We start from the raw sequence: 14,192 nt of genomic DNA on the forward strand, positions 1-14,192 counted from the left end.
GACAAAGTCTCCGCCTGATTGGCAGTAGTGGTAGATCTGCGATTGTGTCACACCTGACAGGAGGGTCTACTCGGACTGTGGCTAAATGTCATGTCAGAACTACATACTGATGATTAAATGCCAAATTAAGAAGAGCTCAGTAAAATCTTGCATCAAATTAATCTAATCTGGTGTTCAGTGATCCTGTGCACATGTTGTACAACAGCTCATTCCTTAAAGTTTAGGTCCAAAGAGAGATTTCTGGTACCTGATGAATCCGTACTTCCATTGGACCGTCTATATTTCAATACACGTCAGGCCTCCAGTGTTGGGACTACAATGTTTGTTTGTTTGTTTGTTTGTCACACTGCTGTTTGTCGCACAGATCTGAGAACAAAAGTACCATTTTAGAATCATCGCTCTTCTGATTTTTGTTCTTAGGTTTGTCGTCACGTATGTTTTCCTCTCATCTCACCCACTTCACGTCCATCCAGCCCTCACTCTTCCTCCCTCCATCATGTTTTCCCCAGACGCCATTTATCCCTTCTCACATGAATAGGACAAGAGGGAGAGAGCAGCGGGGGCCGCGGTCCCTTTAGATCTCACCCAGATGTTTCCTTTAATCCTGTAATTATCTGCAATTACAGTAATGGATGCAAGAGATGAAGTGATCATATTTGCACACTGAATTAATTCATGTAATCACGCCTTATGATGAATGCTGTTTCTCTTGGACACTTACTTTCTGCTCACTGGACACGTTTTATCTCCTGTCCCAGTTATTCTCTTCATTCTTCTCATTCTCCTTATCTCTCCTCACAGTTCTCCACCTCCACCCATCTATCTCACCCTCCCACCTCCTTCCCTGCTCCCCCCTCATTGTCCTAAGTGTAATTCATCTGGTTTCCATCCTGAAAAGCGAGGGAAACAGATATGGAAAAAAGAAAAGAACACAAGAGACAACAGAGCAGGATGGGACACAACAAGAGCCCCTTTAGATGTTGCAGATGATACCTTTAATCCTGTCAATAGCTGCAATTATAGTAATTATCTCTAATAGCAGCGCATTGTGTCGAGGCTCTGATATGTTTAACAGATGATGCTGAGTTGTGCCGCCCCCGCTGGGCAGATAGGGCAGGGAGCTTAGATTCACATTAATGAAACCGACACAAAACAAGGCGAAATTGATGATGGTCCCGAGAGGTTTATAGACTGCGCAGAGTGTTTTTCAAGCTCCGGGTCGAGGTCTAATGGAGGTCTCAGATGGTACTGAGTGGTCTTTGTACCGCGCAGAAAGAGAGGAGAGCCTGGAGATTGATGTTAGGAGGGAGAAAGGGCTCAAAAGAAAATAGAGGCAATTATATTGGAGGAAGAAGCTCCCAAAGTAAGATATGGCAGCTCGGTTGTATTCCCAGGGCATCAAATACCATCTTTTGTAACATCCCTGTTGTGTCTTGTCCAGATACAGAAGGTGCCCTCTGGTATCTGGGTGAGACGTACCAGACTCTAAACTACCTGTGCATCATGTGACATCATCAGAGCAGTTGCACGTACTTTGTAAAGCGAGAAAGTCTCACAAGGAGTGAAGGTCGGGGTTGAGTTGAGGATCGCACACACGACCTCACAGAGAAGACAGCAGTTCCTCACCTGCGTGGAACCAAATGATGCTGGCCTTTTCCTAAGTCTAAGCCAAACCAGTTTTGTGGATGTTTCATGTTGAGCACGTGTTAGAAAAGCTGGATGACGATTTAAGCTCATACATGCTAAGATAAGATAAGATAAGACAAAAATGCCAAATTTTCTCTCCCTCCTGCAGTAAAAAAAAAAAAAAAAAAAGCATTTTAATAATGTTTTATTACACTTTATGGTCCAAATGCAAAATACAAACTGCACAAATTGAGTGCAACTTGGCAGTTTCTAATTTCCACATCAATGTAGTGGTGTATTAAGAATAATTAGCAGCTGTGTGTCTGAATATAAAGTGACCTGTGAGTTTTTACTGTCGTCCTGACAACAGTGAGAGCAGAGAGTTTAGATCCACATAAAAGCACAAACATGAAATGAAAATATAACCTTAGTTGTGAATAATCAGAGGTTTTCAGACACTGACGCACACACACACACACACAAACTTAAGAACACACTTCATATCTGACATCTCTAACTCCTCATCACTTGCTAACTCACTTTCTCTCACACACATGCTCTGTAAAACTCACCAACTTATTCAAGAACACACACCCCTTTGCTTGGCACTTCACTCTCTTTCAGTCACACATACACACACACACACACGCGCACGCACACACATGCACGCACACTAATAGCCCTGCCAGGTCTTGGTGTGAGGTAGCTCATTGATGCAGTGATATAAGAGGCAGACAGGAGACAGAGAACAGGTCAATAATTCATTAGATAGAGGGCTCAACTCAACTTCAACCCGAATAAACCATCTATGATCACACACACACACACACACACACACACACACGTGTACACCCACGCCTCTCTATCTGTCTCTCCATCTCACTCACTCCCAAACATTGTCTCAAGGGCTGTCAGACGGTAAGTCTCTCTTCCACTTTCTCTTCGTTTCCAAGCCCTACTTTCCTCTTTTGCCTTCCACTGGAGTTTGCACTCACTTGCTTGAATTGCTGCTCATATCTAACACTGTGTGAGTGTTCATATTCCAGGATACACCTCATATTTGACACCAATATGGCAGCGATGTATCGGATTAATCCTGTCAAACAATGCTGCTGTTTCTGTCCCTCAATCGAGAGCCTGTTTAAAACAAGCATCCTGTTTATTGCCAAAAGTATGTAGACACAACAGTCCAGTTTCTAATCAGAATCAGTGTTGCAATATAATGAGGTAATACCTTAAAATAGCACTTAAGTACAGTACTTGAGTAAATGCACTTTGCTACTTTCCATCACTGGCCACAGCTGCAGCGTGCAGCCTCTCCTTTCCCTCTTTTCTGTCTCGTTCTCAGTTCCTCTTGATCTTCCCCGCTTCATCCTTTCTTCCTTTGTCTCTCTCTCTCTCTCACACTCTCTTCTGACCTCGTTCACTTGGTTTGAAGTATTACTCTTGAAAAAGCTCCTCAACAAGTTTTTTGACACTCAGCTCTTCTCTCTGCACTTCTATCTTCCCTCCTCGCTCTCGTCTAGCTTGTTCTGACTGAGGTGTGGATGGTTCGTGGCTGCAGACAGACAGGCAGGCAGGCAGGCAGGCAGGCAGACAGACAGACAGACAAACAGACTCTGGTTGTTCTGCCTTTTCTTGTAGAAAAGCAGAAAGCTGCTGGAAGGTCAGCCAAGGTGAAATGAGAGAGGTGGGACGTGGGATCAGCTTAAATCCTGGGATCAAACCTGCAACTCTCTGCTTCACACACCGTTACAACCCAATAGTTTTACTCCAAAATGACTTTCCATCAACATGGGGGTGGGAAAATGAATTTTCATTTCTGTATGTACTGTTCCTTTAAGCAGTCTGCACCTTCTTAACCTTTGCATCTGCTGAAGATTGGTTGGTTTTCACACACTTATCTGTCCATATAATGCAAACCACTACAACAACACCACAAGCTTCAGACACTGAACACACATTTCACTTAGCATCCGCATGTCAGCAGAGATAAGCTCTAGTGGACGTGTAAAAGCCAACATCTTGTACCGCGACCTTCTGAGCACGAGCACTGCCGACTGACCTCGTACAGCGTGATGACCCCGTTGGTCTCGTTGGGAGCTTTCCACTGCATGAAGATCTTCTCCTCGTAGGGCGTGTTCTGCAGAGACTCCATCGGCACAGAGCCAGGCACTGCAGAGACAGACAGAGGACACGCCGAGCGTTAGGATGCCTCTCTCATACTGACCGTCCCGTTTGCGTGATATCAGATACTTACAAAACATGAAAGAAAGGGAGGAAGGAGAAAGTGAGGAAAAGTAGAAGCGAGGGGAATGCATGGCCAGTTCCCGTTCTGTTTCTCATCGTTAAATTGTGTCATTTATTGGAGCAAAAGTTTCGAATATCTGGGAACCGATTCAACAGAAAAATTGAGTTACCTGAAATCTAATTCTTCCCTGTGAGGCAGAAAGAGACACCCGAAAACTGACATTCACAACAATTAAGTATGACATGGTATTCAATTATATTTCCTTCACTCTGACAGGCTGAAGCCTCTTATATTCTTCAGGGTTTGCTGAAGAAAACACAAAACTGACCACACTGTGCACAGTATTACAGAATAAGAAGGTTTCATTCAGGTTATGTGACACTAAGACATGTGGCTCGAAGCCACACATCTGATGCAGCACAGAGCTGCATATATCATGAGCATAGTTAACCAGTTATTGTGTTCATAAACTGTAGAGATTACTACGTCGCACTGAATGTTGTTGTCATTCTGCTGGGTTCACAGTCAGCTTTGTGATGCGAGGTAAGTCTGACTTTAAGAAACTGCTGCAGGTTTGTGCAGCTGGGCTGTAATTTGTTAAATTAAACCGGTCTCATCCTAAGCTGAAGCGGAGACAGACTGTAATGACGCCATGTAGAGATAAATCTTGAAGTGGCCCTGTAGACGGTGCATAATGAAACAACTGCTGAGGCAAAATGGCAGCAGCGGCGGTCATTTTCCTGGACTGCGGGCACATCTTGTGACTCACCGCTGGGAGCCTTACATTCAAATCAGACTCATTTGGATGGAATACTTCAAACGAGAAGTCTATTAGCTTACAAAGTCAATTACTAATTCAATGTCAATGGACCAACTGTCTCCCGTCAGGGGAAAACTTTCACCTGATGTCTCGATGATATCCAGTTTGGGGAGGCTCAGTGCAGCTTGTATTTGCACAGTGACACTTGTTCCTGTTTGCTGGAGCTTTAATCAAACATACTGCACTTCAAATGAAACGGTGACTTTGAGATTAAAGTCTCAACTTTAAGCTTGAATTTAAAGCTGCTCAAACCACTTTAGATAAGCACCACAGGAATTGTAGTCTGCTGTCTTTCCCCAGTTTTAGGATAAAACTATTTAACAGGACAAAATATGAAACTTAGTGACAGTTTCATATTCAATATTTGATGGTGAATGAGGGTGACCACCAACAGACACACTGATCAACACATGTTGATCTGTTGCCTCTGACATAATACTTTCAGGCCGATGAGTTTTGTGTTTGAATGTTTTGGATGTACTGTAGACACTATATAGACACACAAAAGTATTGGGACACCTGACCTTCACACCAACAGGGACTTTAATGACATCTCATTCTAAACTCACAGACAGCTTTGCAGCTCTAACAGCTTCCACTCTTCTGTGAAGGCTTTCCACAACATGTTGGAGTGTTTCTGTGGGAATTTGTGCCCATTCATGCAGCAGAGCATTTGTGAGGTCACACACTGATGTTGGACCAAAAGGCCTGGCTCACAATCTCCGTTCCAGTTCATCCCAAAGGTGTTGGATGGGGTTGAGGTCAGGGCTCTGTGTGGGCCAGTCAAGTTCTTCCACACCAAACTCATCCAACCATGTCTTTATGGAGCTTTGCTTTGTGCACTGGGGCACAGTCATGCTGGAATAGAAAAGGGCCTTCAACAAACTGTTGCCACAAAGTTGGAAGCATAGCATTGTCCAAAATGTCTTGGTGTGCTGAAGCATTAAGATTTCCCTTCACTGGACGTCAGGGGCCGAGAACAAACCCTGAGGAACAGGCCCGTGAAGAGGTGTCTGGATACTTTTGTCTACATCCTGTGTGGACGGCTTCAGCTGCAGGTTGATTTGTCCATGCTTTGTTTGTATTTGTTGTGTTTTACAAACAGTTTAACTGAGTCAGGTCATACAACAACGAGAGCGACCACATCACATCCTGAATAACATTTTAACATATCAATATTTTCTTTTCTCAAAGTAGTATTGGATCAATTCTCAGTATTGATAATGTCCAAGTATCAGAATCTGTATGTGGACGAGCTTTAGTCAGCGCTGTACTCAGTAGTTTGTCACATGCAAACTTCAACGTGTTGGAGTGAAACAGAAAACAAAGGAAAGCGTCCATGTTTGCGATGACGGGGTCACTTCAGGAAGCGAACCTGACCAATGACAGTACTGCACATCTCTTCTCTCAGAAAGGCTGACTACTGCAGACACTTGACTTATTATAGTAAAATCTACCTGGTAACAACAGTGTGTGTGTGTGTTTGTGTGTTTTCAGGAAGAGACAGGCTTTCACACGTCTTTATGAAGGCATACAGACAGAGAAGAGGTGTCAGACACCTTGTCAGGGAGTGAAGCTGTCAAACAGTCAAACACACACACATACACACACGTGTGGTTAGACGGAGACGCACGCACGCCCAGCAGAGACCCGTGAACGCAGCGGCGCTCGTGCACATTGTGAGACACGAGACGCAACACTCGCACGCTCAGAAGGTGTGAGTTGTTCTAAGTGTTCAGCAGAATGAGACAGACGGCGCCAGGAGGGACAACTGACAGCAAAGTGTTAAAGTGTGTGTGTGTGTGTGTGTGTGCTCTTTTCTTCTTGATTATTCAACACTTGCAGGAATATTTTCTGCCACGTTTTGATGTCCGACCTTAAATCTGATTTCTATTGGCTGCGCCTCATGCTGCTGATGGAGCAGGTTAAGCTTGGAAGTCACTGGGGATGACGTGTCAGCTAAATGGAATGGAACCCAGAGTCGGCTCTGACGACGGCAGGAGGCTTTTACTGCTCTTGTCTTATGTGCATCGAGTGAAAAAACAAACAAAAAAAACTTTTCAAAAACATCCTCAGTTGTTTGTAGACACAAATTGAATCTTAGACACAAATTGAATCTAACAAGACGAGATGGGTGTGCCGCTGTATTTCCTTTCACACTTGAGTACTGGGTGCCGTTTTCCATCTTTCTTCAAAATGTCAGTTTTCAGACGAGCTCTGGCGTGCGGAGTTTCAATGCCCTCCTGCTATTTTTCAAACAATGAAACTGTGGTGTGGCTTAACGTCCAGAGAGTCGCACTGACTGTTACTACACTACCACTTCTAATCCCTTTAAACCTCATTATTTTTGAATGAATTGTTGTTGACAGCACATTATATGGACAAAAGTATTTGGACAGATGCGATGTGGGTCTGTTCCTCAGGGTTTGTTCTCGGCCCCTGACGTCCAGTGAAGGGAAATCTTAATGCTTCAGCACACCAAGACATTTTGGACAATGCTATGCTTCCAACTTTGTGGCAACAGTTTGTTGAAGGCCCTTTTCTGTCAGGCGTCCCAATGCTTTTGTCTCTACAGTGTATACAGTGTCACAGCAGGTTATTATTATATTATTATGAGGATTCGTGTACACGTCCTCAGTATTTCACAAAATTCATTTTTATCAACACGTAACCCAAATCAGGGTCTTTGTTAAGTTGTGTGTAAAGCTCTCACTTACACTTGAAATAAGGATGTTATGGGGGACATCCCTGCACCAAACACACACACACACACACACACACACACACACACACACACACACACACACACACACACACACACACAAGCTGAATGACAGAGAAATCTGATAGAAGAATATTTTGGTTAGTAATTCGAAGGTGTTGATTAAGGCTGCGGCCTGTGGAGCAGATCAAATTACCCTAACAAAGAAACGCAATTAGATGCTGCCATTTTTATTCAACACCTTATCATTCACTTCTGTGTGTGAGATGCACAGTGTCTACCTGGATATCTGGCTGACGTGTGTGTGTGTGTGTGTGTGTGTGTAAATGCATGTGGGTGCTTTCAGTGACTCACTGTGTGCATCTCAATGTGTGTGTGCTGCTTTTGAGACTCGTGCTCATGACAACGTACCTGTGGCTCTGCTGTGTGTGTGTGTGTGTGTGTGTGTGTGTGTGTGTGTGTGTGTCTTCCTGTGCACCTTGAGGGCTGAGACAGAAGAAAACAGGCTTCATTGAAAAGATAACGGCAGCTGTAACACATTAATCATAACTTGATTAACTTCCGCCGTGCTGCACAATGAATGGTCGGTTTATTAAGCCTCCCCTCCCCCTCCACAACACACACACACACACACCTCTCTCTGTCTCTCTTTTTTCCACTGTTGTTTTTCTATCTCTTCTCTCTCTTCAGTTGAATCTTTACTGATGAATCTCTGCATTCCTGCCCGGTTTTCTGGCTTCCTTTGGCTCTCGCCGCGTCCTTATTATAATAAGCAACAGGCCTGGTTGATAATATGGAAATTTTGACTTTTATTCTTCGTTAGTTTTTAGAGCTCGCAGAAGCGACTTAAGAGCAAAAGCAAATGAAAAAGAGATGCTTATTAGTGATGCTGGGTTATTATTTGCACTACATGTAATTAAGATGCAGTCATCATTAGATATTTTTAAATTTTTTACATGTAACTTCTAGAAAAACACATTTTTCTTTCTTTCTTTCCTTTGTTTTCACATCCTCAGCTAAATATTGGCTTTCTTATTCTGCTCCTTTAAGGCTGAGCCATAGCGAGTTGTCAACGTGAAATTATTTTCTGTTTAAGAAAATATTTTTTAAACGTTTTTTATACTTAGTCACAGCTAACTAAGTGAGGTCGCAGTGACCTTTGACCTCCAAACTGTTGTGTTGTTCTGATCATTTTTGACAGACTTTGCAAGCAGAAATATCAGGGATCTGGATTTCGTCATTTGCTGTTGTGTAAAATCCGTGTTATACCAATCTTTTGATGTTCAAGATTTCTTCGCTGCATACGCTTTATCCCTCCTGGGAACAAATAAACACATCTTGATGAAAAGCAAGCAGGACGGAATTACAAGCAGTGCTGCTGGACTGGATTAAGATTAAATTACACATCGTGCTGTCGGGATTACAGATGCGTGTTAGCGGTTCTGATTTGAGTCCTTGTTTTCCAAAAGGAGTGTTTGTTCTGTGTGTGTGTGTGTGACAGAGCAGCTGTTTTGTTCCTTCTCCAAAATGCAGATGTTGTGTGTGACTGAATATAAACGTTCTCCTCACGTCAGACATCACACAGCGCCGCCTTCACTGGCTGACAACAAACGTCATGTTGCCATGAGACGACTGGCTTGTAAAAGTGCACAAGCTTTGAAATATTTTCTCAAGCTGTTAACCAGATTTCCTTCAAGCTTTAATGAAAGTGAGCGCAGATCGGCAACAACAAGTGAATGCTGGTGAATCTTTTTGTTCTGCTTTCACTGAAAACTTTTGGCTCTTTGTGGGTTTGCTGAGCCGTCTGTGATCTTTGATATACCAAATTATCAAAAGCACATAAATGATAGGTTCACTTCTACAGCCAAACGCACTGTGATGAATCGCCTTTTTTGAAAAGTGACACAGACAAAAAGATAATAAAAGAGGCTGATTGTTGTTTTTCTTCTTCTGTGATCTTAGAAAAGACCCGTTTGCTCTGACGATGAAAGGATCATTAAATCTCAGTGACTGTGATTGGACTTTGAATGAAGAGATCGTTTTTCTCTTCAAGAGGAATGGGGGGTATTTACAAGGACACAAACATGTCACAAACATGGGGATTTGATATCAGTATTTTAATACTTAATATCTGCTGTTTGGCTCTGCATTGTGTTTAATCGCTGACAGGAAATGAAGCCCGAGAACAACATGAACTGAGTCTTTATCATCAGATGTGACAGCAGCAACGTATATAACGACATATTATTTTTATTACTGTTTCAGGACGACGTCAACTCTTTTTGAGAAACAGCCCCATAGCACAACTGAAGGCAATAATAAAGAGGTCTGTCCCAATACTTTAGTCTATAAAGTGTAGGAGGCCTGGCGGTAAAGCATCTGTATTGAGCTGACCTGACAGCTGCTTGACAAATAGGGGTTTTGTGGTTTGGTTAAACAGGCTGGTGTGCACCATGAGTGGACATCACATTAGTCTCTGAGGCGAGTCTGTGCACGCGTGTGTGTGTGTGTGTGTGTGTGTGTGTGTGTGTGTGGCTCCTAACTGTCTTTTGTTGTTTATGAACGGATGGTTGGCTGGACAACAGTTGTTAACCTCACAGCACGGTCGTACAGACGACTAACACTGCTCTTGTATTTTTCTAGGTTTTTGAAAATGAGTAAAGTCTTCCGTTTGTTTGCGTGTGTGGTTCATACACCCACTAAGAAAATGTCTCCTCTAACTCGCCACCACAAACGAGTACTTCACACTTTTGAGAAAGTAAAACTTTCATCTCATTAAGCGATTTTACCTCTGACTTTTAGATTTCTTCAGACTCTTGATCCTTTCATACACTCTGGGAGGCAATAAGCACAGTAGCAGCATGAACAAAAGCAATCAGCTTCTGAAGTAAACATGGAAAAAATTCAACTCCCGAGCAGCGTGGAACTCAGACAGAAGCACGATTTTCTGCAATAATGGATGTGTTAAATTAACAAAGCTGGATGCCTGATGATGACACAGCCAACGCATTTGTGACTTAGCGTGACCGTTTATGGGTGTGTGTTTGCGTGCGTGTTGATATGCTGAAAAGCCTCCAGTAGCTAAAACAATGAAGAAGAACGTGATTAAAACCTGAGAGGCTCTCATCCTCAGATTACTGGTACAAACTAAGGAAAACGAGTCGTGTGTGTGTGTGTGTGTGGGGGGGGAGTCATCTTCTTAATTGCAAAGCCCACATTTTGCCCTTTAATGTGTGTTTCTGTCATCAGCAGCATTAAAAAGTATGAGGAAAACCTTATAAATACGTGTGTGTTTGTTTGTGAGTATTCCTGTAGTTGTGGGGACAAAAATCTGCTTACACAGTCACTCTGTGAGGACCCGCCTTCCTTATGGGGACAAAATGCAAGTTCCCACAACGTAAATCATTAAGTATTAGAGTGAAGAGTTGCTTTAAGGTTAGGCTGAGGTTAGGATTAGGATTAGCCAAATAATGTTCATTGTTATGGTCACTTGGTGGTTAAGTCTATGTAATGTCCCCAAAAGTGATGGAAACATGACTGTGTGTGTGTGTGTGTGTGTGTGCTTCAGCAAGCCATTACCGTACAAACAGCAATTAGCCTCCGCGTGAACAATTGCTGTTCTGTTCCCTAATTACTGAATTACAACCAGGAGATTAACGACGGTTAAATAAAAAACAATTAAGAACAAAACAATTAAGGCTTTTTTTCCTCCCCCTTACCCCCCTAAGCCACTGCTACTCCCCAGTCACGTTAACTCTTTCTAAAGGATTCAGACAAACCGCAGTGTGTGTGTGTGTTCAACTAGTAGATGTAGGAATTTCAGGCCGAGGCGTGATGTTCCCCAGAAGCTAAATTCAGAGGATATTAGTTATGAGATCAGGAGAAGAACAGCGAGCCCCGAGGAGGCTGGGAAAGAGACGAGAGATTTGGGATCATTAGAACGATGTTTTTAATCCTGCTTATCAGGCATCGCTCTAATGGATTCGAGTTGTTTCATCGCAGGCATGTCGTTGAGAGGAATGTGAAGCATCAATGAATTATTAGTAGTAGTGGTTGGGGCGATTGCTCTGTTCTGAATTAGAAGAACATGGAGCCCTCTGGAAAAGAAGGAGTTGTTGTTTTGAAATAGTTTGAACTCCTCGGGCACATTTGGATTTGAGGCATTAATAAAGTATATCGGTACATAAATGACGAGACACGACTAGACAAGGACTGAACCTGTGATGGTGCGATCACAGGTCTGACGTCTCTCAAAATGCTTCACAGTTCCCTGCAAGGATGTTAGTTTACTTTATTTTCCTAAAATATGAAAGCAAAATGATTAAAGGCTTCTGCACTGAGACAAGCTGAAGCATCTCAAACCGCTGGAGACCATTTCTTGTTATTGTTTTAATTCTGTCTCCATGTGTGGCGCTAAACACTTAACAGCTCTAACATCCCTGCACTGCAGTTCCTCAAACCACCTGTCAGTCACACAGTGTGGGCTGGAGTTCCTGTAGGAGGTCGGCTCTAACCAAACTGCTGCTGCTGCTGCTGCTGCTGCTGTCGGGGATGTAAAATCATTTTTTTGTGAGCCAGAGGGGTTTTCATTTGGACTGTGAGTTGTTTTAACAGCTACAGATGTCATGAACCAGCTGCTCGCAGGCTGGATCAACACTGTATTGCACTGCATTGCACTCACCGTCCTCCTCCGTCTGTTTGACGATCTCCTCGCTCTCCTTGCTGCCCTCAGGATTGGCGAGGACCAGCCGCAGTCTGACCGTGACGAAGGGCCTCAGCCCCCTCAGGGTGTAGTGTGACGACGTCTGGATCAACTCCTCTGCTGCAAACTCCTGCTGGTTGAACACATACTGGTACTGCACCTGGACAACGGAGACAGAGACAGGATTCTTACCGGCTCAGAAGTTCACAGGACGTAACTTGCACTTGAGAGTTTGTGGCTTGCGGCTGTGCTTACCGTCAGATTGTAACTGTGGCAGCGTGTCACAGCGTACCCAAACGTCTCCCACTGTATGGTCAGCTGACGCGCTCTGACGTCCACCACGTTGACATTTTGGGGACCGTGGACGGGATCTGAAGAAGAGAAGGACAGAAACATCAGCTGCTTCTGAGCAGGAGAGACTGTTGAGCTTCTGGTCCACACTTCCAGTTAATGTGGGGACACTCAGTGACTAAATTAGCATTAAGTTGGGGCGTTGATATGCTGTGTTTGGATGGTACGTTTACTTCCTGTTGACTTGCACATGTTCACAGAGCCATGAGGACACAAGGCTATCATTCCTCCAGCTTTTACTTCCACAAACCTTTCTAACCAAGTAATCATTTGAAGGTCTTTTTGTTTTTTTCTAACAATCCAACACACTGTTTCAGGACTGGAAGCTCCATCTGCTACTTGAACAAAAGCGAAATTCAATTTCCTGTGTCACTTTTATTGCATTATCCATTCAGCAGAATGAGGTGATGTTTTAAAGTATCCGTCAGTAATTCTGTTCAGTGCCTCGTTGTGCATCAGGGCTGTAAGCAGGTTCACGGGTCCAAGCTGTCAAACGACCACTAGGCCACACTGCATCGTTACAGGAAAGTCCAGTTCACAAACCAGAGATTACCACAGAAGGCCCTGTATTGATCTGCAGACATTTGGAGTGGTTATTGTCGCCTCATGCCCATATGTCACACACACACACACACACACACACACACACACACAGCATTGTTCTGGCCATATGCTGGGCTCCCGTCCCCAGGTTTGTGTACCACGACTGACTGCACACTAACAAGCTTGTTCAAACTGAGCTTTCAGTCTGCCTAATTAGTTTCTATCAGCTAATGATGGCAACCAAAACAGCTCACTGCATAATTAGAGAAACTACAGTGCGTTAGCAGGATTTCTCCAGTGAAAGTGAAAACTTTACCCACAATGTGTGTGACCTCCACAGGAGAATTGAGTCTTGGCACTGTAGTAAAAACTCATTCATTATGTCTGATAATTGTTGGAAGAACAACTTAGCTCATGAATTAGTGACGGCTGAGAGGAATCTGCTGTTCTCGAAAACTGAACGCCTGAAACCTGAGGCAGGATCTTATCCTCACACTCTAAAAATGTAGCTTTTAAATTGAGAAAAAACCTTCACAGCCCAAAAATCATCCAGTTTCTCCGTTGTTTTAGCTGCGTGTCACATCTAAAACAAGTGAAATGTTTTACTTCTTAACAAAAGTTATTATCTTATTTTAAACTGCAGCTAAATCTATACATCAGGAATATATATACATATATATATATATATATATATATATATATATATATATATATATGTATATATATATATATAAATGATATATATACATATATTAGCTTTTTCAGAAATTGTCTAAATAAGTCCATCTTAAGCCATTCTTGGTAATAAGAACTGTGGTTATGATTTGTTTTTTAAATTTTGAAAAGCCAACTAAATCGATGCCTCCTAAAATAATTAATCAATCCTGTAGACTTAGAAACTTAACTCTTTCTTTGACCTCAGGAGATTGTGTATGAAGGCAGCTGAGTGTATTATAAGATTGCTCAAACAAGCTACTTATTGTAGATGTAAGATCAGCCTAATGAGACGAGATTAGACAACTGCACCATGGATAAGCCATCTTAGGGGCCATCTGAGACAGGAGACGAGTGTTTCAGCTGTCAGTGTGTGTGTGTGTGTGTGTGTGTGTGTGTGTGTGTGTGTGTGCCTGCAGATGGGGAAAAGCTGGACTCACGGAAGACAAATCTGAGATATCTC

The 14,192-nt window shown here is 43.0% G+C and overlaps 1 protein-coding gene across 8 annotated transcripts in view; it reads right to left on the reverse strand.

Annotated features, from left to right (window-relative positions):
• The window catches only part of ptprt (protein tyrosine phosphatase receptor type T), a 287,747-nt gene that overhangs the window by 129,327 nt on the left and 144,228 nt on the right, over nucleotides 1-14,192 (reverse strand). For all 8 annotated transcript variants that reach the window (XM_046385023.1, XM_046385025.1, XM_046385022.1 and 5 more), the window contains exons 9-11: nucleotides 12,377-12,492; nucleotides 12,101-12,281; nucleotides 3,692-3,801 (exon numbers count right to left, since the gene is read on the reverse strand). In XM_046385023.1, coding sequence (XP_046240979.1) covers nucleotides 3,692-3,801; nucleotides 12,101-12,281; nucleotides 12,377-12,492 — 407 coding nt within the window. The remainder of the gene's footprint in view (nucleotides 1-3,691; nucleotides 3,802-12,100; nucleotides 12,282-12,376; nucleotides 12,493-14,192) is intronic.

Source organism: Scatophagus argus, chromosome 3 (assembly GCF_020382885.2).
Source record: "Scatophagus argus isolate fScaArg1 chromosome 3, fScaArg1.pri, whole genome shotgun sequence".
Classification (NCBI taxonomy): domain Eukaryota; kingdom Metazoa; phylum Chordata; class Actinopteri; family Scatophagidae; genus Scatophagus; species Scatophagus argus.